This window comes from Medicago truncatula, chromosome 4, assembly GCF_003473485.1.
Source record: "Medicago truncatula cultivar Jemalong A17 chromosome 4, MtrunA17r5.0-ANR, whole genome shotgun sequence".
Lineage (NCBI taxonomy): Eukaryota > Viridiplantae > Streptophyta > Magnoliopsida > Fabales > Fabaceae > Medicago > Medicago truncatula.
In genome coordinates, this window is record NC_053045.1 from 4,610,917 (window position 1) to 4,636,641 (window position 25,725).

At 33.9% G+C, this 25,725-nt stretch overlaps 2 protein-coding genes and 1 pseudogene across 4 annotated transcripts; 2 read left to right on the forward strand and 1 right to left on the reverse strand.

Annotated features, from left to right (window-relative positions):
- The first annotated feature begins 3,071 nt into the window (after window positions 1-3,071).
- On the forward strand, window positions 3,072-5,446 carry LOC25494389 (disease resistance protein RPV1-like; annotated as a pseudogene).
- Window positions 5,447-9,123: 3,677 nt separating this feature from the next.
- Window positions 9,124-17,681, forward strand: LOC11428045 (disease resistance protein RPV1). Of its 3 annotated transcripts, none has more exons than XM_003604566.4 (8): window positions 9,124-9,903; window positions 10,899-12,003; window positions 12,318-12,593; window positions 13,625-14,455; window positions 15,265-15,825; window positions 15,914-16,130; window positions 16,431-16,594; window positions 17,206-17,681. In XM_003604566.4, the coding sequence occupies exons 1-5, from the start codon at window positions 9,314-9,316 to the stop codon at window positions 15,802-15,804; spliced, it is 3,342 nt and encodes a 1,113-aa protein (XP_003604614.2). In that variant the 5' UTR covers window positions 9,124-9,313; the 3' UTR covers window positions 15,805-15,825; window positions 15,914-16,130; window positions 16,431-16,594; window positions 17,206-17,681. The 3 variants fall into 3 exon arrangements, with proteins under 3 accessions (XP_003604614.2, XP_039688481.1, XP_024637922.1); XM_039832547.1 differs by having other exon boundaries at window positions 10,899-11,137; window positions 11,816-12,003; window positions 15,265-16,130; XM_024782154.2 differs by having other exon boundaries at window positions 15,265-16,130.
- A 1,575-nt stretch (window positions 17,682-19,256) lies between these two features.
- On the reverse strand, window positions 19,257-22,550 carry LOC11428046 (protein NRT1/ PTR FAMILY 8.1). Its single transcript, XM_003604567.3, has 5 exons — window positions 22,368-22,550; window positions 21,711-21,917; window positions 21,201-21,418; window positions 20,483-21,033; window positions 19,257-20,323 (listed from the first exon to the last, which is right to left on the reverse strand). Exons 2-5 carry the CDS (start codon window positions 21,844-21,846, stop codon window positions 19,495-19,497), a joined length of 1,734 nt encoding a protein of 577 aa, XP_003604615.1. The 5' UTR covers window positions 21,847-21,917; window positions 22,368-22,550; the 3' UTR covers window positions 19,257-19,494.
- Between the last annotated feature and the right edge of the window lie 3,175 nt (window positions 22,551-25,725).

Here is a 25,725-nt window from a genome sequence, read left to right on the forward strand (position 1 = left end):
GTGTAGGAGATTTCTCTTTCTTGTAGTTTGTTCCAGAACTGTTTAAGAGAGACCTGTTCCCTTGATGTTGAGGATATTGGCTTCTTGCTTGCCGCATACATTGTTTCGTTCAACTTCTTCCCTACTTCTGCTGACTGGATTACTCAGCCGCAGGTTTTGCCTGACTAGGTGATGCCTCTCTAGATTGATTGTTTATTTTATTTGAAATTTTGTCATTATCGGGCAGTAAATTTGTCTTAAAACCTGATAACCATTGTCCATTGCAATTGTATGCATCCTTATCATATTACCAAGGTTTTAAGTTGTAATCTTCAGCTTCAATTGTAGCCTAAACGTCGAGGATTTTGGGACACCTTTGACCGAATCACAACAATCGCAATTGTTTTGCAACATCAGCTATCCACAATTTTCCTCAATATCAAAGATTGGTGTAATTGCACGTTGTGTCTGCAGCCTCAATATCAAACCTTGCATATTACCCTGCTCCTATAGTTTGTTGGTAATGCAAGTATTCAGTGTTATACCCTTAATTAAAAATTCTCTGTGAGCAGTTTTTTCAGCATGTGCTCTTGTTGTTGCTTAAACTTTTCTCATGATTGGACACAATTCTATCAAGCACTCAAAGAGTCCTGGCATTCACAATTCATTTTCATCATCCTATTGGGGGAGTGCTGCATTTGTTTTCTTAATGACCTGTGTAATTGCTTTGCTTTCGTCAAACAGTGGTTTACTAAGCCATTTAATCTTTAATTTTCTTTCTGGTCTTCAAAGCAATAAAATGAGAGAGAGAGAGAGAGAGAGAGAGAGAGAGAGAGAGAGAGAGTGATATTCGACATGTGCTATAACATATAGCACACAAACTTCTCATAGCATCGGGCACCTGACCATAAAAGAAGTCCATCTGACCATAAAAGAACTCCTAAGATGATGAATTTTGAAGGAGACAGAGAAGAAAATGAGACTATCAATAGATAGAGGGTGGAGTTGTTGTTCAACTGTGTTTAAATATGGAGATGGGTTTTTTCCTGATGAAGAAAATATTAGAGATGAGTTTGAATATGAAACTCAATATGATTTTTCTGGGTTGAAGGAAGATGAATATTGGAGGTGAGAGACTCAGATCATGAACATCAACTCCACGAACGGTCGAGATCTGAAGCGAATCAGAGATTGTGGATGAGTTGATGAGTTGTTTGGAGGAAGCTTCTGTTTCAATGGTCTATCATGGTTAGAGATACATGTGAGATAGGAGAGATTGGAAAATGGTGATGAAAATGGAAGAGGAAGAGGAAGAAGGGTTGCTTTGATTTTGTGGCTGGCTTGATGTGGAAGAGTGAGACGCCGAATCTGGAAAAAATTCTGGATTTGTTGTTCATATGATTGTCATGGAAGGAAGATGAAGATCAAAGGAAGATATTAAGTGGTCATCATGGCTTTAGTACAAGTCCAGAACACAACCAACTGTGTTTGTGGCAATATCCATCTATGACTAAAGTTGGTGGCTTGGATCCCCATACTTCTAGAGTCCTCCATCTTTCTCAGGTATGCTTCAAGTCATAATTACTTAAACCAGTATAGTGGTAAATCGAGAGACGATTAATCATCCAATGTGAATTTTTAAAGCATGTAATAATGTGAGTACAATCATTCATTGGCAAGAGCATCTAATATAGTTGCTTGGGATTGTTTTCAACAAGTGACATCAACTTCAACTATGTTAAAACATATAAACATGAATGAAACCACTTAAACTTTAACAAGGGGATTATTTCTTTCAAGTTATACACTAATGCTCTTATGTCTTGCAGAGTTCAGATGGTTTAACTGTGGTTTCATCTGGGGGAGATGAGACGCTTCGCTTTTGGGATATTTTTGGACCACCTGCTACTGATACAATAGAGTCTTCGGTTCTGGTAATCTATTGTCGATGAAGGCATCACAAATAAGATGATAGAAACATAACAATTTTGTTCTATTAGGGTAGCAATTTTTTGTGTGGAATTTTATCATGCACATGTCCTATACTACTGCGGTGAGTTTTAAAGTTTTATCATTCTTGTGTAAATTTTGTTAAAGAAACAAAAAAGCTCTTGTACTGTTATCTGGCAGAACAACATTGAAGTGGATGTTACTCTCCTACATATATCAATTATTTATTGTCACATTTACATTAGTTCTCCCTTCAAAACCAATGCCAAATTAAATTGTTAAACAATAATTAATATGATTAAATGTTGTCCTTTTAATGCTTAATGTTATCATGATGAATAGTATAACAATATAACTAGTACTTACTAACAAAATCATGGCTCCAGACAGGGGGTTTAGTCCAATTCTTGATTCCCAGCTTTCCTTGTCCATAAGTAATACAATAGTGCAATTATCATTTACTTTCTTTCATTTGTCATATTTTCTTACTATGTGTAAAATTTTTAAATGCGACAATTATTACGGAATAACGGAAGTATAACATTATAACAATGTTTGATCTTTATAGCCAATACTTGAAGAATTTGTTGTTGTTGTACTAGAACTAAATAATAAGTGTTACATACCTGACTCAGGAAATCAAACGAATTATCTAAGGAGTTCAATAATTGCAAATAGTTCACTATTATTTCCTTTTTCTCTCTTAAAAGTCGCACTACCTTTTGTCATCTTACTTTCATATGCTATAACAACATATGTTGGAATTTTTTCTTCCTGCACTAGTTTTTGCCAAAAAACACAAAAATATCTCACTTTTTCGAAAAATTGCAGAAATGTCCTACTTTTTCAGGGGTCTCTGGTACCACTCCATTTGGAGTTGCGGGGTACCCTAAAAGTTGGTGAAATTTTGTCCTTATTATACCCCTCCACTTGGAGTTGCGGGGTATTTTCCCTTTTTTTTTTTTTTTTTTTAAATACCCCTCCATCTTGACTTGCGGGGTATTTTCTTGTTTTTATTTTTATTTTTAAATACCCCTCTACTTGGAGTAGAATGGTATAATAAGGACAAAAAGAAAATTGAAGGATTGGGATACGTATGCATGCATAATGTATCTCAATCCTTCAAATTTTTCCTTTGATGTCTTCGAGAGTTGATTAATATAATGGAGTGTCACATAACCATAGGTCAGGCGGTTCTTCCCGTATTCTATGATATATATCCATCCGATGTTCGTCATCAAACAGGTGAGTTTGGTGAAGCTTTTCAAAAAGCATTGAACAAAGTTTTAAAAGGAGATGAATTCATGGTACCAAAGTGGAGAGACGCACTTCGTGATGCTGCTGGCCTTGCAGGATTTGTTGTCCTGAATTCCAGGTCTAGCTTATTATGCTTTGTTAATTAATTTTTTTGAGTTAAATACACTTTTCCCATGCCATTTAAACAAATTTCGATTTATCCCATTTAGTTAACCTTGTAATTTAAAGATTATTTTTTGTTAGACTGTCGTGGTTTCCAATTTTAGGACTAATTGACTCTCGGCCCCTGTTAGGATAATCAACTTAATTTGCACGTACAGTTTGCTTCTTTGGTCATCACTTTCAATCTAATTGCGCCTTTTTATAATGATTCAGCTTTACACACACAATCCAACAATAAATTTTTTCCTCGGATTCCCCCTATACTTTTGACACATGCATACATAGGTAATTACTTATACATAAACACATAAATATACATAAACCCATATGTTGTGTATATGTAAATTTACCCTTTCTTTGTTTTTTAATAGGAATGAAAGTGAGGTTATCAAGGGTATTGTTGAAAATATTACACGTTTGTTTGACAAGATAGACTTATTCATTGTTGATAATCCTGTGGGAGTCGAATCTCAGGTGCAAGATATGATTAAACTTCTAGACACTCACCAATCAAAAGATGTTCTACTAATAGGGATGTGGGGGATGGGTGGAATCGGCAAATCCACCGTTGCAAAAGCCATTTACAATAAAATTGGCCGCAATTTTGAAGGTAGGAGTTTTCTTGCAAATATTAGGGAGGTTGGGGAGCAAGTTTCTGGACAACAGCATTTACAAAAACAACTTATAGATGATATTTTCAAAGAAACAACAACAAAGATACAAAACATTGAGTCGGGAAAATCTATATTAAAGGAAAGACTCTGTCATAAGAGTTCTCCTTGTACTTGACGATGTGAATAAATTGGACCAACTTAATACTTTGTGTGGAAGTTGTAAATGGTTTGCTCCTGGGAGTAGAATAATCATCACAACCAGGGATATGGATATACTTAGAGCGAAAAAAGTTGACAAGATATACGAAATGAAAGAAATGAATGAAAGTGAATCTCTTGAGCGTTTTAGTTGGCATGCATTCAAGCAAAAGAGTCCCAAAGAAGATTTTTCCGAAATTTCCATAAATGTAGTTAAGTACTCTGGAGGGTTGCCGCTAGCTCTTGAAGTCCTTGGGTCCTACTTGTTTGATAGGGAAGTATTAGACTGGATTTGTGTATTGGAGAAACTCCAAAGTATTCCCAATGAGCAAGTATATAAGAGGCTAAAAATAAGCTACCATGGTTTAAATGATGACACGGAGAAATCAATATTCCTTGACATAGCTTGTTTCTTTATTGGGATAGACAGAAATGATGTTATTTGTATATTAAATAGCTGCAGACTTTTCACAGAAATTGGAATAAAGGTTCTTGTTGAGAGAAGCCTTGTAATCGTTGATGATAAAAACAAGCTTGGCATGCATGATTTGCTGCGAGATATGGGAAGAGAAATCATTCGTGAGAAATCACCAAAGGAGCCTGAGGAACGTAGTAGGTTGTGGTTTCACGGGGATGTGCTTGATGTATTGTCAAAACATACTGTAAGAACTTCATATACTTTGTTTTAAGTTCTGTATTTTAAATATTTGTTTTTAGTTAAATATGAAAATTTGGGTTGAAAATATCTCAAACTTAGTAAGCATTTGAGCTAGTAATCAACATTCATCTGTGCTGTTGTTAGCGCAAAAGCTTTCAATATTAGTTTGGTTGTGAATTGATTTATGCTCTGTAGCTCCTAGTGACAACTGACTTGTTTTGTTACACGTTTTTTATCTGCCTTATATCTTTTAGTTTTACTCATATGGTTGTGCTTCCTGGCTCTATAAGATGTTTTACTTTTGGTCCTTTATATTTCTCAGGGAACAAAAGTTGTTGAAGGACTGACTTTTAAGATGCCAGGTCGTAGTGCACAACGTTTTAGTACCAAAGCATTTGAGAACATGAAGAAACTCAGATTGCTGCAACTTTCTGGTGTACAACTTGATGGAGATTTTAAATATCTTTCAAGAAATTTGAAATGGCTGCACTGGAATGGATTTCCTTTAACATGTATAGCTTCAAACTTCTATCAAAGAAATTTAGTTTCCGTTGTGTTAGAAAACAGCAATGTCAAACTTGTTTGGAAAGAGATGCAGGTATTAATTTGGAGTTGGATGTATTTATAGAGGTCCTTGGATGTTGTGGACCATATAAACTCTTGGTGCAATGTGGGACATATAAAAGAATCCAATGTTGAATAAATCCGGATTCTAAAATCCGAACCAACCAACACCGTACACACAGTCCCAATTTTCCCTTTGGTTCACGCCATGATCGTATTTTTCTGAAATATAAAATCCTGAATATATGTGTATTCCAGATTATATATTCCGGATTACACCAGAAGCTTTTGGTCGGTGGTCTGCACCACAAAGAAAACGTTTTTCAAACGTTTTGGGCAGTGGTCAAGTTGAAAAACACGATTTTACATGATTTTTGACTATAATAATGGTGTTCCCACCTACTTTTCTAACCCTCCATCCCTATAAATAGAAGAACATTTCCTCACAATTTCTCACACCCTCTTCTTTCTCCTCTTCTCTTCTTCCTTCTACAACGATGTGTTTCCATCGTTGGCCTTTCATAGAAAGAGGTCTCTTTGAAAATTCATCAGGGGTCATATGATCGGTCAATTGGGAAGGGGTCGGTCTGGGTGTGAGGTTGGTTTGTTTGGGTGTCATATTGACCATCATGGTCTCTTGTTTCCTAGAGGCCATGTGCCCCCTATGTCTCCCCACCAACACCAAAGTTACTGGTATGTCCCATCAGATAGCATTGGTTTCTTCTTCCCTGCCATCTTCTTTCATCCCCCCTCTTTCCTCTCCACCGGTGGTTGGAGCCATCGGTATTGCTTATGTTATAAGATAAGAGTAGAAATAGATTTAGGATCTTATGTAATAAGCTTAAAAAGCTTGAAAATTATTGTAATGTATTGTTCATATATTAATAAAATCAGTTTTTTTTATGTTTGTGTCTTTTTATTTCTTATTTTTTATTTTATTTGCATTTTATTTTACGAATTTTGAAGATTAAAATTGTAAAAGTTCTGGTAAAACATTATTCCGGATTTTCAAATTCGAAAACATCTGCAAAATTCTAACAATGCAATCCAGAAAAGGAAATTCGGACTAGGGGTAAAATTGAAAAAAAAAATAGGACACGCGAGAAAAATCATAGGTGGGAAAAGTAATAGTCTAATTATTCACATATAAGATCAATGTTGGATTAATGACCGTACATAATGATGATGATGAATATGAAAGCGGTGTTGTGTTTTGGCTTTTTTACCTCTCTACGTCTTTCTCGTATTTCTATAAGGAAACTATGTTTTGATTTTTATTTTATTTTTCTCCCAAAAGCTCATCCCTTTAAATTCCCTCTCTATTTAAAGATGTCAAGACCCAAGATCAAGCTTAAATTGAAGCTTGAATTTCAAGTTTGAAGCCAATGGAAGAAAGTTGTCATGTGATGTCATCTTAGCTCGTTATAATGACGTCATCTTAGCTGGCTTTGAAGATGTCACCTTATTCTTTGTGTAGTACACCAGAAATGCTCGAGATAATTTTCGATAAAACAAATCTCATTTGAAGTCCCTTTTTTTTTTAGATTTTTAAGAGGAGAATAATAATAATGGAAAACAATAAAATTAAACAAATTAACACTTATTTTTGTTATTTTTGAAATTTGTTCGGACAAAATTAAGATACTACAAATATGTACACATGTCATTCATTTAATGAGTCCATATTAGTTTACTATCATGGATGCTCTTACAACTAAATAAAATAAAGAGCATTTAGTGTAGTTTTACCTATTTAATACACCCTCCGTCCCAGTTTAACTGATATATTTGTAAAAAAATATTGTCCTAAGAATCTTGACCAATTTCACTTTTCAATGCAACATTAATTATTTTTCTCCAATTATAACTATAATTAATACTACTTTCACAACTCTCAATTTAATATATTCTAAATTACATTTATGATAAAGAATAGTGCACCAATATTTAAAAAAAACACTCAAAACTATTTTTCTCTCTCTCTTTCTTTTATATATTTTTCTTAATATGTGTGAAATTAAGAAAAATTTTGCATGTTGTATAAAAATTAAGAAAAAAAACCAGCAATCGCAACGTTATTTATATTTTTTTTGACGTTGGCTGTGTTATTAACACATACATTAAAAAAAAAAACTCAGCTTTGTACCAAAAGAAAAAAATAAACTCAACACAAGCCAGTTATTATTTCAACCGTTAAATAGCAAGTTAGGTTGCTTCTTCAAACAAAAAAAAAAAACCAAGTTAGGACAAATAGTTATCATTTAAATGTCAAAGAACCAGATGAACTAGATTTTCTTCCTTCTTTGAACCAAAAATCCTCTGGCTGAGACAGGAGAGAGAAAATGGGGATTGGGTGGGTATGAAAATTACATTAAAGCTCTGTTTCGTAAAAATAACGGATAGCTGATAAGCTAGCTGATAAGTTAACTGAAGTGTTTGGTAAAAATAGCGGTTCAACTAGCTGAAAAATATAAAATGACATAAAGGGTATTCTTAATTCATAATAAAAATTATATCATTAATTTAAGTATTTGTAATTTTGTAAACTAATTTTTCTTTAAAAAAATACTTTAAATTTATTAATTTAATATATCCTATGTATTATTAATTAAATTAAATTTTATTAACTAAAATTTTATCTTATATTAACTATCATTTAAGTGTTTCTACTTTATAAAGAAAATAACATTTACCTCAAAAACAAAAATAAAATGTAGCACTAATAGAGTAATACTAATAACAGAGAATAAAGAAAATAACACTTATCTCAAAAAAATAAAAATAAAAAGTAACACTAATAGAATAATAGTATTTTGTTTCGTAAAAAAAAAAACAAAGGTATATATTTTTTCAAAAAAAAAAAAAAAAGGTCAGCTGATATATACACAAAAATTAGAATAAAGGGATAGTAGTCTTTATTACGTAGCTTATTATAAAAATTATAATGGATAAAAATACAATTTAAATGAAATAATAAGGGTAAAATTGGAAGAAAAAGTGAGAAGCTATAAGTTATAAGCTCAAACGCTACTTGAAATAGCTTCTGAAAAATAGCTTATAAGCTCGTGAAATAAGCTATAAGCTCATGGTGAAAAAGTATTACCAAACAGAACTTTTTTTGTCAAACGAATTTATAAGCTATAAGCTAAAAGCTCTTTTTTTGGGTTTACCAAACAGACCCTAAAAGACATTTAATAGATCACAATTGAAGAGAGAGAAAAGGGTTTTTAGTGTCCAAATAATAAGGTGTTGCATGCTAATATACACCTTCATAAAAATAGATAGGTGTATTATTGCAATCAATACCTCTTTTTGTTCATATAATATTAGCGAATTCCGGTTTTAGTTCCTGTAAAAACAAGCTTTAGATTTTGTCTATGTAATTTCATATTCTTTCACTTTTGGTCCCTCATTTCATCACGTTAGCAGAATCTGCATAAATTACGTCCTTGTAATTTCAGATTCCTCCTACTTTTGGTCCTTGTAATTTCAAATTCCTCCACTTTTGGTCCCTCATTTTACGTGTCATGTATGCAGATTCTGCTGACGTGGTGGAATAAGGGACCAAAAGTGGAAGAATTTGAAATTACAGAGACAAAATCAAATTTTTTTTATTACAGAGATTAAAACCGAAATTCGCTAATATTACAGGGATGAAAAGAGGTATTAAGCCTCTATATATATATATCTATATATATATATATTCCTTTTACGGATAGTATAGATAAGTTGAATTGGGAGTGTCTTTAAAAATAAAAATAAAAATTAACTGTGAGCAGATCTGAACTCCAAACAAAGCAAGCACTTTATTAGTCTTTAAACAGTAAGTGAAGATCGATTTCTTCCGACAAATCAGTGGAAATTCACTCTAGATCCTCGCTCGAAAATCGAATATCGAATATCGATATATTCCTCTTCAGTTCCTTTATCCATGTCTTCCCCAAGATCACTTTCCTCTTCCGATTTTTCCGATTTTTCCGATGACATCATTTCCAGTAGAACAAGAAAGTACGATGTGTTTTTGAGTTTTAGAGGAGAAGACACTAGAGCATCATTCACTTCACATCTTACTTTCTCTCTTCAAAACGCCGGAATTATTGTCTTCAAGGACGATCAGTCGCTTGAAAGAGGAGAGCACATATCCACATCGTTACTCCAAGCAATCGAAATCTCTAGAATTGCTGTTATCGTCTTCTCCAAAAACTATGCTGATTCGTCATGGTGTCTGCGAGAGTTGGTTCAAATAATGTCGTGTTACAGTACTATAGGCCAAGTGGTACTGCCAGTGTTCTATGATGTTGACCCTTCCGAAGTTCGTCGTCAAACCGGTGACTTTGGTAAATCATTTCAAAATCTTTTGAACAGAATTTCTCAAGAGGAAGAGAGGAGGGTGCTAAAGTGGAACGATGGTTCTTTACAAAGAGATGACTTTCCTTTTTCAAACAAAGATATGGTGCGAAAATGGATAGATGCCCTTCATACAGCGGCTGGACTTGCTGGATTTGTTGTCCTAAATTCCAGGTTATTTACTTACTCTCTCTCTCTCTCTCTCCATTTTCATATGCTTTGTTTAGTACTCTCCTCACTCCCGAAATAATTGAGTCATTTACTAAAAAAAAAGTGTTATAAAATAAATAAGTCATTTCACTTTTAATAGTAATTACTTGGCTAAACTTCACTTTTCGCCCTCTAAGTTTCAAAATGTTGCGATTTTAGCTCCCTATTAAAAAAAATGGCAAAAGTGACACCCTATATTTAGGGAAATATGCTCTTTTGACCTTCTAACATAAGGGAAATATGCTTTTTGACCCCTTATCTTTACAAAAAGTTGCGATTATGGCCCTTTTTTTGGGACACCTGGCGTCTTCTCAGCAATTTTAGAATGAAGGGGGCCAAAATTGCCATTTTTTTAATAGGGGGTCAAAATCGCAACATTTTGAAATATAGGGGGCGAAAAGTGCACTTTATTACTTTTTTCCATTTATAACTCTAATTAATACTATTTTCATCACTCCCAATTCAATATATTTTTTTTGTATTTATGATAGTGAAGAATCCACCAATACTTAACAAAAACACTTAAAATCATCTTTCTCTCTCCTTCATTTATATATTTTTCTTAATATATATGAAATGAGTCAATGACTCAGTTAATTCGGGACAGAGGGAATATATTTTGGGCATTTAAGGAAATATTTAGATACACAAATTAATGATAGTATTAGTTTTTTCTATAACAAAAGATAAACTATTTTGATTAGCTTATTTTATTAGTTTATCTACGGACGTAAGCATCCCCGTGAACTTAGCTCAGTTGGTAGAGATATTGTATATTATATGTAGGGGCCATGATTTGAACCCTGGACACTCCACTTCTCCACAATTTAATTCTATGAGCTCTAGCCACTAGGCTACTTGACCAAAAAAAATCTACGGACGTAAGCAATAGTGAGATAGCAAATGAAAACAACTTATAGCTGATATAGGTTGACTTAATTTTATGTTTTTTTTTGTAGGAATGAAAGTGAGGTTATCAGGGATATTGTTGAAAATGTTACTCGTTTGCTTGACAAGACAGACTTGTTCATTGCTGATAATCCAGTAGGAGTCGATTCTCGAGTGCAAGATATGATTCAACTCCTAGAAACTCAACAATCAAACGATGCTCTACTACTAGGGATGTGGGGGATGGGTGGAATCGGAAAAACCACCATTGCAAAATCCATTTACAATAAAATTGGTCGCAATTTTGAAGGTAGGAGCTTTCTTGAAAATATTAGGGAGGTTTGGGAGCAAGCCTCTGGACAATTGTATTTACAAGAACGACTTATGAATGATATTTTGAAAGACACCACAACCAAGATACAAAGCATTGAATCAGGAAAATCTATATTAAAGGAAAGACTGTGTCATAAAAGAGTACTTATTGTACTTGACGATGTCAATAAATTGGACCAACTAAATGCTTTGTGTGGAAGTTGTAAATGGTTTGCTCCAGGAAGTAGAATTATCATCACAACTAGGGATAAGCATATACTTAGAGGGAAACAAGTTGATAAAATATACATAATGAAAGAAATGGATGAAAGTGAATCTCTTGAGCTTTTTAGTTGGCACGCGTTCAAGCAAACAAGGCCTAGAGAAGATTTTTCTGAAATTTCCAAAAATGTAGTTAAGTATTCTGCGGGATTGCCACTAGCTCTTGAAGTCCTTGGGTCTTATTTGTTTGATAGGGAGATTTTAGAGTGGAGATCTGTATTGGATAAACTAAAAAGAATTCCCAATGATCAAGTGCATAAGAAGTTAAAAATAAGTTATGATGGTTTAAATGATGATACACAGAAAGAAATATTCCTTGACATATCTTGTTTCTTTATTGGAATGGACCGGAATGATGTTATTCGTATATTAGATGGCTGTGGATTTTTTGCAGGAATTGGAATAAGTGTCCTTGTTGAGAGAAGCCTTGTAACGGTTGATGATAAGAACAAGCTTGGCATGCATGATTTGCTCCGAGATATGGGAAGAGAAATCATTCGTGAGAAATCACCAAAGGAGCCTGAGGAACATAGTAGGCTGTGGTTTCATGAGGATGTGATTGATGTCTTGTTAGAACATACCGTAAGAACTTCATATACTTTGTTTTATATTATGGATTTTTAATATTTGTTTTTGGTTAAATAAGAAAGTCTAGATTTTAAACATCTCAATCTTAAATAGCAAAAACATTTAGCTAGTAATCAACATTCAATTTTGTTGTTGTTAGCACAGAAGTTTTGAATATTAGTTTGGTTGTGAATCATTTTGTGCTTCATATCAGCATGCACAAATGTTTCATTACATGTTTTTTATCTGCCTTATATCTTTTAGTTTTACACATGATTATACTTCTCGGCTTTATAGGATGTTTTACTTTGGTCATTTATATTTCACAGGGAACTAAAGCTGTTGAGGGGCTGAGTTTGAAGCTGCCAGGTCGTAGTGCACAACGTTTTAGCACCAAAACATTTGAGAACATGAAGAAACTCAGATTGCTGCAACTTTCCGGTGTACAACTTGATGGAGATTTTAAACATCTTTCAAGAAAATTGAGATGGCTGCAGTGGAATGGATTTCCTTTAACATGCATACCGTCAAACTTCTATCAAAGAAATTTAGTTTCCATTGTGTTAGAAAACAGCAATATCAGACTTGTGTGGAAAGAGATGCAGGTATTAATTTTGAGTTTTATTTTTAGTATTTTGAGTTGTTTTCACTTATCATATTTATGAGTGCTATTTAAGTGTTGCGTCCCGTTTGCAATAGTAATAGAAGGACTGGAGTCCTAGATATCATATCCAATGGACTAAATAGTATTATTTAGACAACCTAACTTTTTTTGTGCTTAAAGAAATATAATTTGATTGTTTAGACTTTGATTCAGAAGAACAAAGGACAAAGCAGTTTGTGATTATGAATTAAAACAGTTTGATTATATTACATAAGATCCATCATAACCCTAACAATGAATTTGTTTACAATGTATAATAGTATAAACAAAATCCACATAGTAGTACATAAATCAAAATAATAAATAATGAAATCCAGAAGAGATAACCGCAACGGAGAGGATTGCAATATTGAGTTTGATTAAAAAAGCTTTCAGTTTAAATTTCAAACCTGACTATAATCCCAAATATTTGAATTCACAGAAAAATACGTATGCATGTAATATTTTGAAAGAAAAAGTAATACTCCCTCCGTCCCAGTCTCCCAGATTAACTGAGCCATTTGTTCATTTCACACATATTAAGAAAAAAGTATAAATGAATGAAAGAGAAAAATGGTTTTAAGTGCTTTTGTTAAGTATTGGTGCATTCTCCACTAGCATAAATGCAAAGTGGAATATATTGAATTGTGAATGATGAAAGTAGTATTAATTAGAGTTATATTTGGAAAAAAGTAATTAATGTTGTATTGAAAAGTGAAATTGGTCAATTTTTTGTGACAATATTTTTTTGTAAATGGCTCAGTTATTATGGGACGGAGGGAGTACTTTTTTTTTTTTTGTGGTCGCCGAGGTTTGAACCCTGCACCTTGCATATATTATGCATCATCCCTACCAACTGAGCAGCTCACGAGGACGGACAGAGGGAGTACTAAACTATCGTATATTGGTATTAAAAACATGTCTCTGCGTCCAGATAAACATTTTATTATCACTTTCAAGGTTGCAACTACTGTAATATTTATGTTATTTCAGGGGATGGAGCAGCTGAAAATTCTCAATCTTAGTCATTCTCAATATCTGACACAGACGCCTGACTTTTCATACTTGCCTAATCTTGAAAAGCTAGTACTTAAAGATTGTCCAAGGCTGTCTGAGATTTCCCAAAGTATTGGACATCTCAAGAAAATTCTTTTGATAAATTTGAAAGATTGCATTAGCCTTTGTAACCTTCCAAGAAACATCTATACGTTGAAATCTCTGAAAACTCTCATTCTATCTGGATGTTCAATGATTGACACGTTGGAAGAGGACTTGGAACAAATGGAATCTTTAACCACTCTGATTGCAAATAACACTGGTATAACAAAAGTACCCTTTTCAATTGTAAGATCAAAACGCATTGGATTTATTTCTTTGTGTGGATATGAAGGATTCTCACGTGATGTGTTTCCTTCTATCATTTCGTCTTGGATGTCACCAACAAATGGTCTCTCGCCCACTTTTCAAACAACTGCTGGGATGTCATCCCTTGTTTTTTTAAATGCAACAAATAGTATTTCCCATGATATATCATCTATTTCTTATGTCCTTCCGAAGCTTCAAAGCCTTTGGCTGGAATGTGGATCAGAACTTCAACTTTCACAGGACACAGCAATAATTTTGAATGCTTTAAGTGCAACAAATTCCAAGGAATTGGAATCAACTGCAACTACATCACAAGTATCAGAGGTGAAGACTTCTTCATTAATTGAATGTTGTGATCAAATGCCAGATTCAGCAACAAAAAATTACATGAAATCTCTTCTAATTCAGATGGGAACGAGTTGCCTAATCTCCAATATTCTCAAAGAGAGGATCTTACAGGTTTCACCCTCTCTCTTGCATGTGTTTAATAGTTATATTTTAAATATAAACATTATTAGAAGAGAGAAATCTTATAGTTTTGGTAGTTGAATTATTTTTAGTATATCGATTATATGATAATGTGATATCTCTTGCATTTGCTTGAATTTTGTTTTATGAAATCACATCCTTCCAAGTGCACATCTTAGGGAGTGGTACAATTTGTTAGCGTCATGACATTAGTATCAAGAGTAATGCTACCAGCACACTCTTTGGCTTTCCCTTTCAAACATTTCTTTTCTCATGATTTCATTTGGAATCCATTCCAAAACTGGTGACCTACATTAATTTCACTCGAGAGAGTGTGTTGGAAAGAGACTATCTTGGTAGAACTACCAAAATATCAAATGGAAATCAGAAACCCTTGCTTTTTTTTTTGGTTGATATCGTTTGTTGAATCTACACCTCTCTATTATTTTTAATATTATTGTCAAAATATTATAATTTTTTTGTAATGCATGGGCCCATTACATATGATGCCGTTGCACCACTCTAGCCTTTTATAAAATAAAAGAGAGAGAGAGAGAGAGAGAGAGAGAGAGAGAGAGAGAGAGAGAGAGAGAGAGAGAGAGAGAGAGAGAGAGAGAGAGAGAATGAGGTGTTCAATTGAATGGGAGTTTGGAAAATTAGGTGTCCAAAATATCATTGTTGTTGTTTCTATTGATAAGAATACGAATAATCATCTTATAAAGAATATTATATATTTAATTTTTGAATAAATGATTGTGATGTTAATATATCGTTAAATCAAATATTTCCACTTTTTACAGAATTTGACTGTCGATGGGCGTGGTAGTTTTTTGCTCCCTGGTGATGATTACCCAAATTGGTTAAGTTTCAACGCCAAAGGTTATTCTGTAATTTTTGAAGTCCCTCAAGTGGAAGGATGTAGCTTGAAGACAATAATGTGCATTGTCTATTCTTCAAGCCCATATGACATAACATCAGATGGCCTTAGAAATGTGTTGGTGATAAATCACACAAAGACCACCATTCAACTCTATAAGAGAGAGGCGTTATCGTCCTTCGAAAATGCGGACTGGCAGAGAGTGATATCAAATATGGAACCTGGTGACAAAGTGGAGATAGTTATTGTAATGGTGAACAATGTCATTGTGACGAAGACAGCAGTTTATCTCATATATGATGAACCAATTGACGGAAAAATGGACCACTGTGATTCCCAAGATACGAATGTTATTGTTGGTGGTGATGAAAATGAATGCTCTTCCAAGATTGTTTCTCCTCAAGTAGAGTCCACAGATGATTCTAATCAAAGACAAAAAAGAAGAAAACACTGGTGGAGATGAATGATGTTAAAAAATTGATTGGTAAAAAAAAGTTAACCTCATCTTGAATTTGGTCCTGAAATTGTTGATCACTATCCTGTTAATCCTGTGAATTTTGAAAAATTCGAAGGATGCCAGAGCTTGATCTCACAGAAGTCCAACTAGAGCTTGGTATTGAAGCCCCAATCATTATGCTTTAAGGGGAGTAAAATCAGGAAACATGGATACTTGATAGTTGATCAACAAAATGAGAAGTACACTTCAACAAGATTTGCAGAGAAGGTTTTCCAAATGCAAACAATCGCAGCAATCTCAGTACACTTCAAGAAGAATTCCTCTGTGATTATGTGAGTCTAAGACATGTTTTAAATTCTCCCAATCAAGTCACTAGTTTGATCTTTAATGTATTCTTATAGTGTGTGCGTATAGAGTTTAGTTTTCCTTCTGCTGCATTTCCTCATTTTAACTATGAGCTCCTTTGATGTAGGAGACAACAATATTGCATTAAGTAAATAAATGTCAGGAAAGAACTATTTTGTTTAGCATGCATCTTTTTCATTGGTGTGGCAGGATGCTTGCATTGAGAATTGTCATTCTTTTCCTTTCTATTTATGATTGGTGTGATTTGGTTTTGCTGGCTGGTGTAGGAGATTTCCCTTTCTTGTTGTTGGTTCCAGAACTTTTTAAGAGAGACCCTGTTCCCTTGATGTTGAGGATATGAGCTTCTTGCTTGCTGCACATATTGTTTCGTTCAACTTCTTCCCTACTGCAGCTGGACTGGATTCGTCAGCCGCTGGTTTTGCCTGACTATGTAAGGCTCTGTAGATTGATTTTTTTATTTTATTTGATATTTTATCATTACCTGAAGTAAAATTGTCTTAAAACCTCCTAAACATTGAAGGGAAAGAACCATTGTCCATTGCAGATATATGTATCCTTATCAGATGACCAAAGTTTTAAATTGTAATCCTCGACTTCAATTGTAGCCTCAATATCAAGGATTTTGAGACCACTGACCACATCACAACAATCACAATTGTGTCGCATCAACCTCATTTTTCTTCAGTTTTCCTTAACATCAAAGATCGATGAAATTGCACGTTGTGTCTCGGTTCCTATAAGTAAATAAAACTTCTTTGTAGGCAGTTTTTTCACCTTGTGCTCATGTTGCTTAAACTTTTCTCATGGTTGGACACAAATCTATCAAGCACCCAAAGGGTCTTAGTATGCAAAATATTATTGTCCACTTCATTTTCATCAACCTATTGGGAAAGTACTGAATTTGTTTTCTTAATGACCTGTATAATTGCTTTGCTTCTAGATTCTCAGAAGATTGACTCTGATGATTTTATTATGCGAAGTTTTGAGTTTTCCTCATAGAGTGGCGTTTACTAAGACATTCAATCTTTAATTTTCTTTCAGGTCTTCAAAGCAATAAACTGGGAGACTGCTATTTGAATGTGCTAGAACATATTCATAGAAATCGAAAAAAGAAATATGCTGGCGATACTTCCTCCTTTATTACATGAAATTCATGCGGGTGTGCAACTTTATGTGAGACTCATTCCTAAAGTGGTAGGATCTATATGAATTTCATCAAATATTAAATAGTGTTAAAAGTACAAGTGCTAGAGGGTGTGTTGCTGGTGGTCCTCGTGGAGAGAATAATAGAAACATAAACAGATGTTTTGTTCAAGTGGATATTGTTATTCTAGATCATTGTATAGTTGGGTTATCCATCATTTCCATTGAAGATTTTAGTGTTTTCTGTTTAACAGATGAACAGTTGGTTACGATCATCTACCTTGTTACTCACTTATTTGCTCCTATAAGTAAGCTTGTATATGTTCAGTTTTTGTATCTTTGAATCATAATGATATCCTTTTAGTATTTTTCATCGTCAAGCTCTCAAGCTCTCATTGCATTTTCTAATTCAAGGGTGGGGAAGTGTTGCATGTGGTCTATGATGGACCCATATTTTAAAATCAGTCTATTAATTTCCAGAAGTCAGAGATATTCTATAGCAGGAATGTGGAGGTTGCAGTTTAGGACTCTATCTCTTAACTTTTGGGAGTTCAACATGTACTGGGTACATGATAAAAAAAACTCATGGAGCAGTAAAAGTCTATCGCAAGCCGGGAGGGAAACGCGCATCAAATCGGTTTTACAAGCAATACCCTCATATATCATGAGTATCTTTTCTATCCCTAAATCCATTATTGTTGACATAAATGTTGAATTCTTTCTGGTGGGGGCATAATAAACAATGCAAAATGAATGAATTGAGTGTCATGGGAAAGGTTAAGCATTCATAAAAAAGACGGGGGTCTAGGATTCAAAAACCTCCACGCATTTAATGAAGCTGTGCTAGGTAAGCAGGCTTGGAAATTTATGACAACCACATAACATTGTCACAAGGCTTTTCAAAGCTAAATAACGTCAGTGTGTGGAACCAACAGTGGTTAATGGATGGTGGTGACATCAGAAAGCCTAATAATCTTCCTGAATGCTTAGATAAGCTCACAGTTGCAGATCTATTCATATCTCATTCTCGTTTTTGGAATGTTTGGTTAATACGGAGTCTTGTCAACAACGAAGATTCTGATTGTATCCTTAATACTCCTATTTTTTTATCCTGTCCAGCATGATAGGAGTGTGGAAGTTTGCGACAACAGGTATCTAATCTGTTAGAAGCAGATATCGGATCAGTCTCGGACAAATTTTGGATACATGTGTTCATCGGAGTGAAGGTAATTGGGAAATTTTGTGGAACCTAAAAGTTCCCCCAAAAGTCAAGACTTCATATGGAGAATATATATGCAGAAATGCACTTCCTACCACAGTATAATTGCAAGATAGAGGGGTTAATTGTTAAAGGTTTGTGCTCTTTGCGAGGCAGCGGATGAAGATAGCATGCATCTATTTTTCTACTGTTCAAATAGCAGACAGTGTTGGCAACGAAGAGGGAAGTGGAACCGAATTCATCATAAGGCACAATTAGGTGTCACTTTGAGTGCAACCATGTTTGAGGCTATGCAGGACTTGGACCATAGTCAGCAAGCTATCTGGGCTTGCGTTTTGTGGTCTATATGGAAGCAAAGGAACGATGTTATCTGAAGAAATGAAGTTATGAATTGTGCATCAATGTCTGATAGTGTCTTAATCTCCTAAGTGGTTGGCAAAACCCGCAGGAAAGCCGCAATAGAGCAGTTGTACAGCAGCAAACTAGTGACAATATAGTTTGGAGGAAACCAAATGAAGGATGGTTCAAGTGCAATGTAGATGTTACAGTTTTTTTTATTCTAGTAAACGTGTTGGCATTGGAATCTATATTCGAGATGATCAAGGGAGATTTGTGATGGCAAAAACAGTTTGGGGATCGCCAACTGAGCTATGCTTACGGGGACATTGGAAGTTACATTCTATGCTCATGGGAAGAAAAAAATAATAACATTTAAAATGAGAATATAAAATTGAGAACAAATTTTTAGTCCTGCGAATAGTTTATTGAGAATATATATTTTTTTAACTCTTTTCTACCAAACATGAGATTACTCCAGGAATCATCCACACAGAAATATTTGCAGGTTTAGATACAAACATTTCCTAAGAATCTACCTACGCAATTCAGGTTTAGATACAAATATTTGTGAAATCTCAATACTTAATCAAAAGCTTCAATTCCTCAGTTTACTCATCAAGGTACATTTCTCACCTAAGATGAGTCACTTTTTTGTATGTATACCTCTTAGCAATCAATAGATACACAATGAAGTTGATCAAACTAAGAATTGTCAAAAGCCAGTAGAAGTAATCAAGATGACCCCTATTCATATTATCTGGAATCCAACCAAGACTTCCATTTCTTGTAGTAACTTTTGTCACAATAGTAACAAGCAATGTACTCACATAATTTCCCAATGCATTAGTTGTGAGTGAAAGTGCAGCACACAAACTTCTCATAGCATCGGGTGCTTGACCATAAAAGAACTCCATCTGACCGATATTAGTGAAGACTTCAGCGGCACCTATTAGGAAATATTGTGGTACTTGCCAGAAGATCGACATAGGGATGGTTTCGAGGTCATAGTAGTTGTTTTTGCGGACAATGTCGAGGCGTATGACTTCTAGAATCCCTGCCACGATCATGGAAATGATTGAGATGACTAGGCCGATTCCGATTCTTTGAAGCTGTGTGAAACCGTGTTCATTACCAGTGTACTTTCTTGCGAAAGGGACGATGAGACGGTCGTAGACCGGGGCCCAGAAGATGACACTTAGAGTGTCGAAAAGGGAGAGGGATGCTGATGGAATTTTGAATTTAGGACCGATGTGTTGATCCATTGTGTTGCCTTGTAACACAAACATGGTTCCCATTTGACTGTATACTGTTGCAAAGGCTATCAGTGATGCCCAAACGGGGAGTAAACGAACGACTGATTTGAGTTCTTCGACTTGTGTTACTGTGCAGAGCCTCCATGGATTCGGTAAATCTTTTATCCGGTCGGATTCTGTCTCTACTGCTGCCTTATCCAAACACCTTGAATTAGGAAAAAAAATTGTTAGTTATTACTATAATGTAACATAAGAATGTAAAACAAACTTTAGCGTTAATGAATTATGAAGTTTAGAATAAGAAAAGGACACGCGAAAGAGTAGTCTCATAAAGATAAATATAAAAATGGTTTTGATATCTTACTTCAATTCATTTGTGTGTTCAAGTTTCCGGCTCCCTTTGATGTTAGATTCTACATCAGTAGTCTCATAAAGAAGAGACTTATCATCTGGAACTTGTTGCCCAAGTTTCTTAAATGCTGCAACAATAACTTGACAAATCCTTGTAAGAGGACTTCCACCTGGTATTTGAAGTCTATACCATCTACTACCGATGAAGAAAAATATAATGGCGATAACCATTGCAACTCCAGGTACTCCAAAACCCCATCCCCATCCGACATTCATCTGTATCCAAACCAACACCGAGGAAGCAATGAGTGCACCGATATTAATAGAGAAGTAAAACCAATTGAAAAATGAGCTTTTCTTTTTCCTCTCAGTCTCGTCGTTTTCATCAAATTGGTCAGCACCAAAGGATGAAACACATGGTTTAATACCGCCGGTTCCAAGCGCAATCAAGTAGAGTGCTATAAAAAGGGCTGCAGTTTGTCCTGACGTCGGATGGCACCCATCAGTATCACATGAAGGCTTTAGTCCAGGTGCAATAGCGGAAAATGTTAAAAGCCCCATTCCCTGCAAAGCACACAAACAATGACTCCATTAACATGTCTTTCCCTCAGACATTTTGATTATGAACCTCAGACATTTAAATATGAACTGATATTGAAAAGAATGCAGATTAAGCGCCTTTATCAAAACATTTCAACAAAAAAGCAAATGTTATTTTCAAAAGAGCTTACAATGACATAGATACTCGAGAAACTGGCAATTGTCCAGTATCTTCCCAAGTATGCATCAGCTAAAAAGGCTCCAAGCAATGGTGTGATGTAACATGTTCCCGACCAAGTTGTGACAGTATTTGCAGCAGCTGCATTTCCAAGTCCGTAACGGTCTTCGAGATAGTTCACCAAGTTTGTACTCATGCCATAGTAAGCCAATCTTTCACAACATTCATTTCCTGTTACAATTTTTCATTTTCAACATCTTATTGTGATCAAATTCTAGTACAAGAATTATTAGAACAGCAAAAGCTGGTTGAAAATTAAGTATATGCTAAAAAAGCAAACAGAGAACACACGGCCAATTGTGGCCACCGGCCACGTCTACGAGTGCAGAGTGGTTGCAGTCCATTTCTATTATTCAAGCTTAGAGGTACAAAGTACAACTTGTGTTTAAATACTACGGTCCAGGAATATATATCAGATATGACATCAAAGTTTATGAAAGATATAAAATTAAGAATTTAATACCGAGAATAAAGCGGCATGCTTTCCAATTTCCTGTCTTTTTCTTGTTGGCAGGGTTTTTGTGAATGTCAATTGTTCCATCTTCTGTATATAAACCATCTTCTTCATTCACACCAGCTTTTATATTGACATCTTCCATAGTAGAACAATTGATTTCCTGTTTACTTGTTATCTTTGCTACCCACAAATTAAAGGCGTGTTTATAAGTTTCTGCAAATTCGTAAACATAATCAGAAAACAAACAAAACATCAAAGAAAATCATGCAAATTGTATATTGAATTCATATTAATATATGCAAAATCATGCAGAAATGATACTATCAACATTAAAAAGACAAATAGGACAAAAAGATTGAAGCAGCAACAAATATATCAGATTAACATCAAGGTGACAAATATCACAATATTTCTGGACCATACATAAAGAAAAATAATTAAAAGAAATATTATATTGGTAAGAATTGATCAATATGCATGTAAATTAGAACATAAAATCCCAGAATTCATTATAATCAAAATAACAAAGACACATGCAAATAAAAAGAACCTATAATGCGTACAAATGCAGATATATAACACCAAAATAACCAGACAAAGGGTTTAGGTTAACGTAGCAAAGTATTAGAGTAAAATGTAGGGTTTATAATCTAAATTCCGAACCTTATATTTTTCTAACCAATGTTGAATCAGAACATGGACAAAGACAAGACTAGTGAAACAAAGAAAAATCACTTTTCCATCTTTTGTTCTCTGGTGGCTCCTCTCTCTTCTTGTAATGTAACCCTACGTTATGGCTTGTTTGGTTTATTTTTTGTTTGTTAATATAGGCAGAAACAAATATGATTAATTTTGCAACTATACCCATTAATTTAAGTAATTAACAATATGTATTCATAATTTTCTTTATTTTTTGGGTGGCACATTTTTAGGTGTGTTATGAGCGGACTTTTTAACACAATTACACTCTCTTATTGGTTGGTTGAAATTCAAATAAATTTTACAGAATCAAATAATTTATGCCTAGATGTGATGATATTTATTGAATTTCAACTAATACAATAGCACAAATAGTATCTTTGAAATTGTGTTGTTAGTTTTTTTTGTTTGATGAGTTTTGTTGAAAAATTGGTTGAAAAAAATAAATGTTTTTTAATAGGTTTCCTTAGTTGAGAAAATTATATTCAACACACAATTAAATATTAAATATGAACATCTCGTTCGAACTTTAGTTTATCACGTTGAATAGAGACCCTATTCACTAAAACATTCAACCCCATGATCAACCAAATTTTTCTATGAAATTAATCACACCATCAATGCTATTAAATGCTTCACACCTATAGTCAATCATCTCATTGATTTCCTTCATGACTTAAATAAAATAAGATATATTTGGGGCAGAAAGTTTCGATAAAAAAAATATCAATTTAGGAATTAATGTTATGTTTGGTAAATAAAAAAACAGATAATTTCATAGAAGATTACACCCTCCGATCACAAATATAAGCAAAAATCCATATTTTAGATTCATTCAATAAATGATGTATATGGTCTTTATTGTAGACATCATACATCATTTATTGCATAAATCTAAAATATGAATTTTTACTTATATTTGTGACCGGAGGGTATAGTTTGTAGTGATGGCTAATAAATTAGTTGATAGTTTATAAATTCGTAGTTTTGTTAAAATAAAGGGTATCCATGCAATTTTCAAATCTTCATTTTATGTCAATATAAATGTGTGTCTCTTATAAGAAAATTGAGAAAGTTGTATAAACATTGAATCTGGACAATTCTGTTAGCACAATTGTATAGAGACAAATTAATGGACTAAATGCAAAGGAAAATGAAAATTCCTAAAGAATAGGTTGTCCAATTAATTTGTCAAAAAAATAACTTCCAATTCAGTCGAAAAGAGAAATAAGGGGAAAAAAGTAACGACTCACGAGTAAAGTCTTTGGGAGCCAGTGAAAATATGTGATAAATGATTCATAAAATTTGAAATTTAATTTTCATTGAGTTGAATATGTTTGCATAAAAAAAATTGAGTTGAATAAACTTTTTTTTTGAAGGATGAGTTGAATAAACTTATATAAAAAATTGAATTGAACATGTATATTTTCTGTGGTTTTTAGTGGCCGATCGAAAGTTTATTTAAATTAGTGTATTATAAAAAAATATTAAATTGTTTTTTTAGAGATGGGAAAATTAAATTGTTGTGATATGCGTTGTTTGTATGGATGAAATTAGTCCTGAAACCAAAAATTTCCAAATCTGCTTTTATGCATGATGGTATCAAATTTGATGAGATATTATTGATAAGGTTGGTGGGGACAGTCAAAAGTTTTTGGAAACTTTTGGGCTATTTATATCTTCCTCTTCTTAAAGGAAAAGCTACGTAATTTGGAGTGTTATTAAGTTGAAAAGTAAGTAAAATTTGATCAATAAAAATAAATAAAATTTGATTTAAAAATTGTTCCATTAAAAAACATGAGAAAAGATGAATTTCATTTGTATTTTTTTTATTTTTCCATGTCAATTTCATTTGTAGATTTTCTTTCGTTGGACAATATAGGCAGGGTCGATGTTTGAAACTGATTATTTTGCTATTTACAATTTAAAAATCAATTTTTAAATGAAAAATCCACCCTATACTACCTAATTCTCATAAAAAAAAAAAAAAAAAAAACTCACTTAGATTGACCTCGTGGTATTGGTTTGAAATATGGTGTGCGCAGGTTTCATGTTCGAATAATCGATTTGTCATAAATGTATGTTATTATTACCAAATTATTATTTGTCTATAGAGTTATTTAATGTTAACTTTTCATATTTTAATATATATTGATAATTAACGAGGGATGTATTTGTAAAAAGAATAATAAATATGTAGATAATTTTATATTTGAGGACAATTTTTATTTTTATTTTTGTAAAATAGCCTGGGACGGGGGAGTATAGATTTGAGAAATATCAAAACAGGAGACTTCAAAGGAGGATGAAGAGAAAGTATTTGGAGAGAATCACTGCAATAAAGATTCAGTGCGTCACAATATTAATGATGAGATTTAGGATAGAGAGAGGGTAGTGCAACATAATAAATGCAATATGCAGTCACCTTTAATTACTGGTTAATGAGGAAAGTTTGAATTAAAATCGTGAGGAAGGCAAGTGTAGAACAGATGACACCGCTACCCTATCCCCCAAGCCTAAAGATAGATCAAGAAATTTTAATAAGTAGGATTAAAGTCTAAAAATTCAAGTGACAAAAGTATGACATTGGTTTTTTAGGGGAAAAGTATTGCATTATTATCATTTAATGGCTACTGTTGCTCAAATGTTCGGTTGGAGGTGGGAGGTAGGAGGGGAGACGTGGAAGTGGAGGCGGAGATTTTAGGATTGGGAGGAGGAGCTGGAAGAGGAGTGTATGATTTTATTGCTAACGGTTATGTTGCGGGTAGATATTGAAGATGTCTGGACATGGATTCCTGATCCTGTTAAGGCGTATACGGTTAGTGGGGCCTATGGTACGCTCACTAATAGAACACCTCCCACTAATCATGTACCTGCGACACTCTTATGGAGACAGGATGTCCTGTTGAAGGTATCGGTGTTTGCTTTGCGTCTTTTTCGGCATGGATTGCCTACTAAGACAAGTCTGTTTCGTCGTGACATTATTCCTTCTGAGGCTCAACTGTGTGTTAGTGGTTGCGGTCAATAGGAGTCGGAGACTCATTTGTTTTTATCTTGTACTCTTTTTGGTCAGATCTGGCAGCTTATTCGGAATTGGTTTTGTGTTTATTCCGCGGATCCCGGTAACATTGTAGATCATTTTTATCAGTTTGACACTTCTTCAGGTAATGGAAAATCAAGATGCTCAATTATGCATTTGATTTGGTTTGCAAGTGTGTGGGTGTTATGGAAGGAAATGAATGACATGATTTTCTGCGAACAAGAACGGTCTCCTTCTCAATTTTTGGAGGCTATTAAGCTTCACACATTTTGGTGGTTTAGA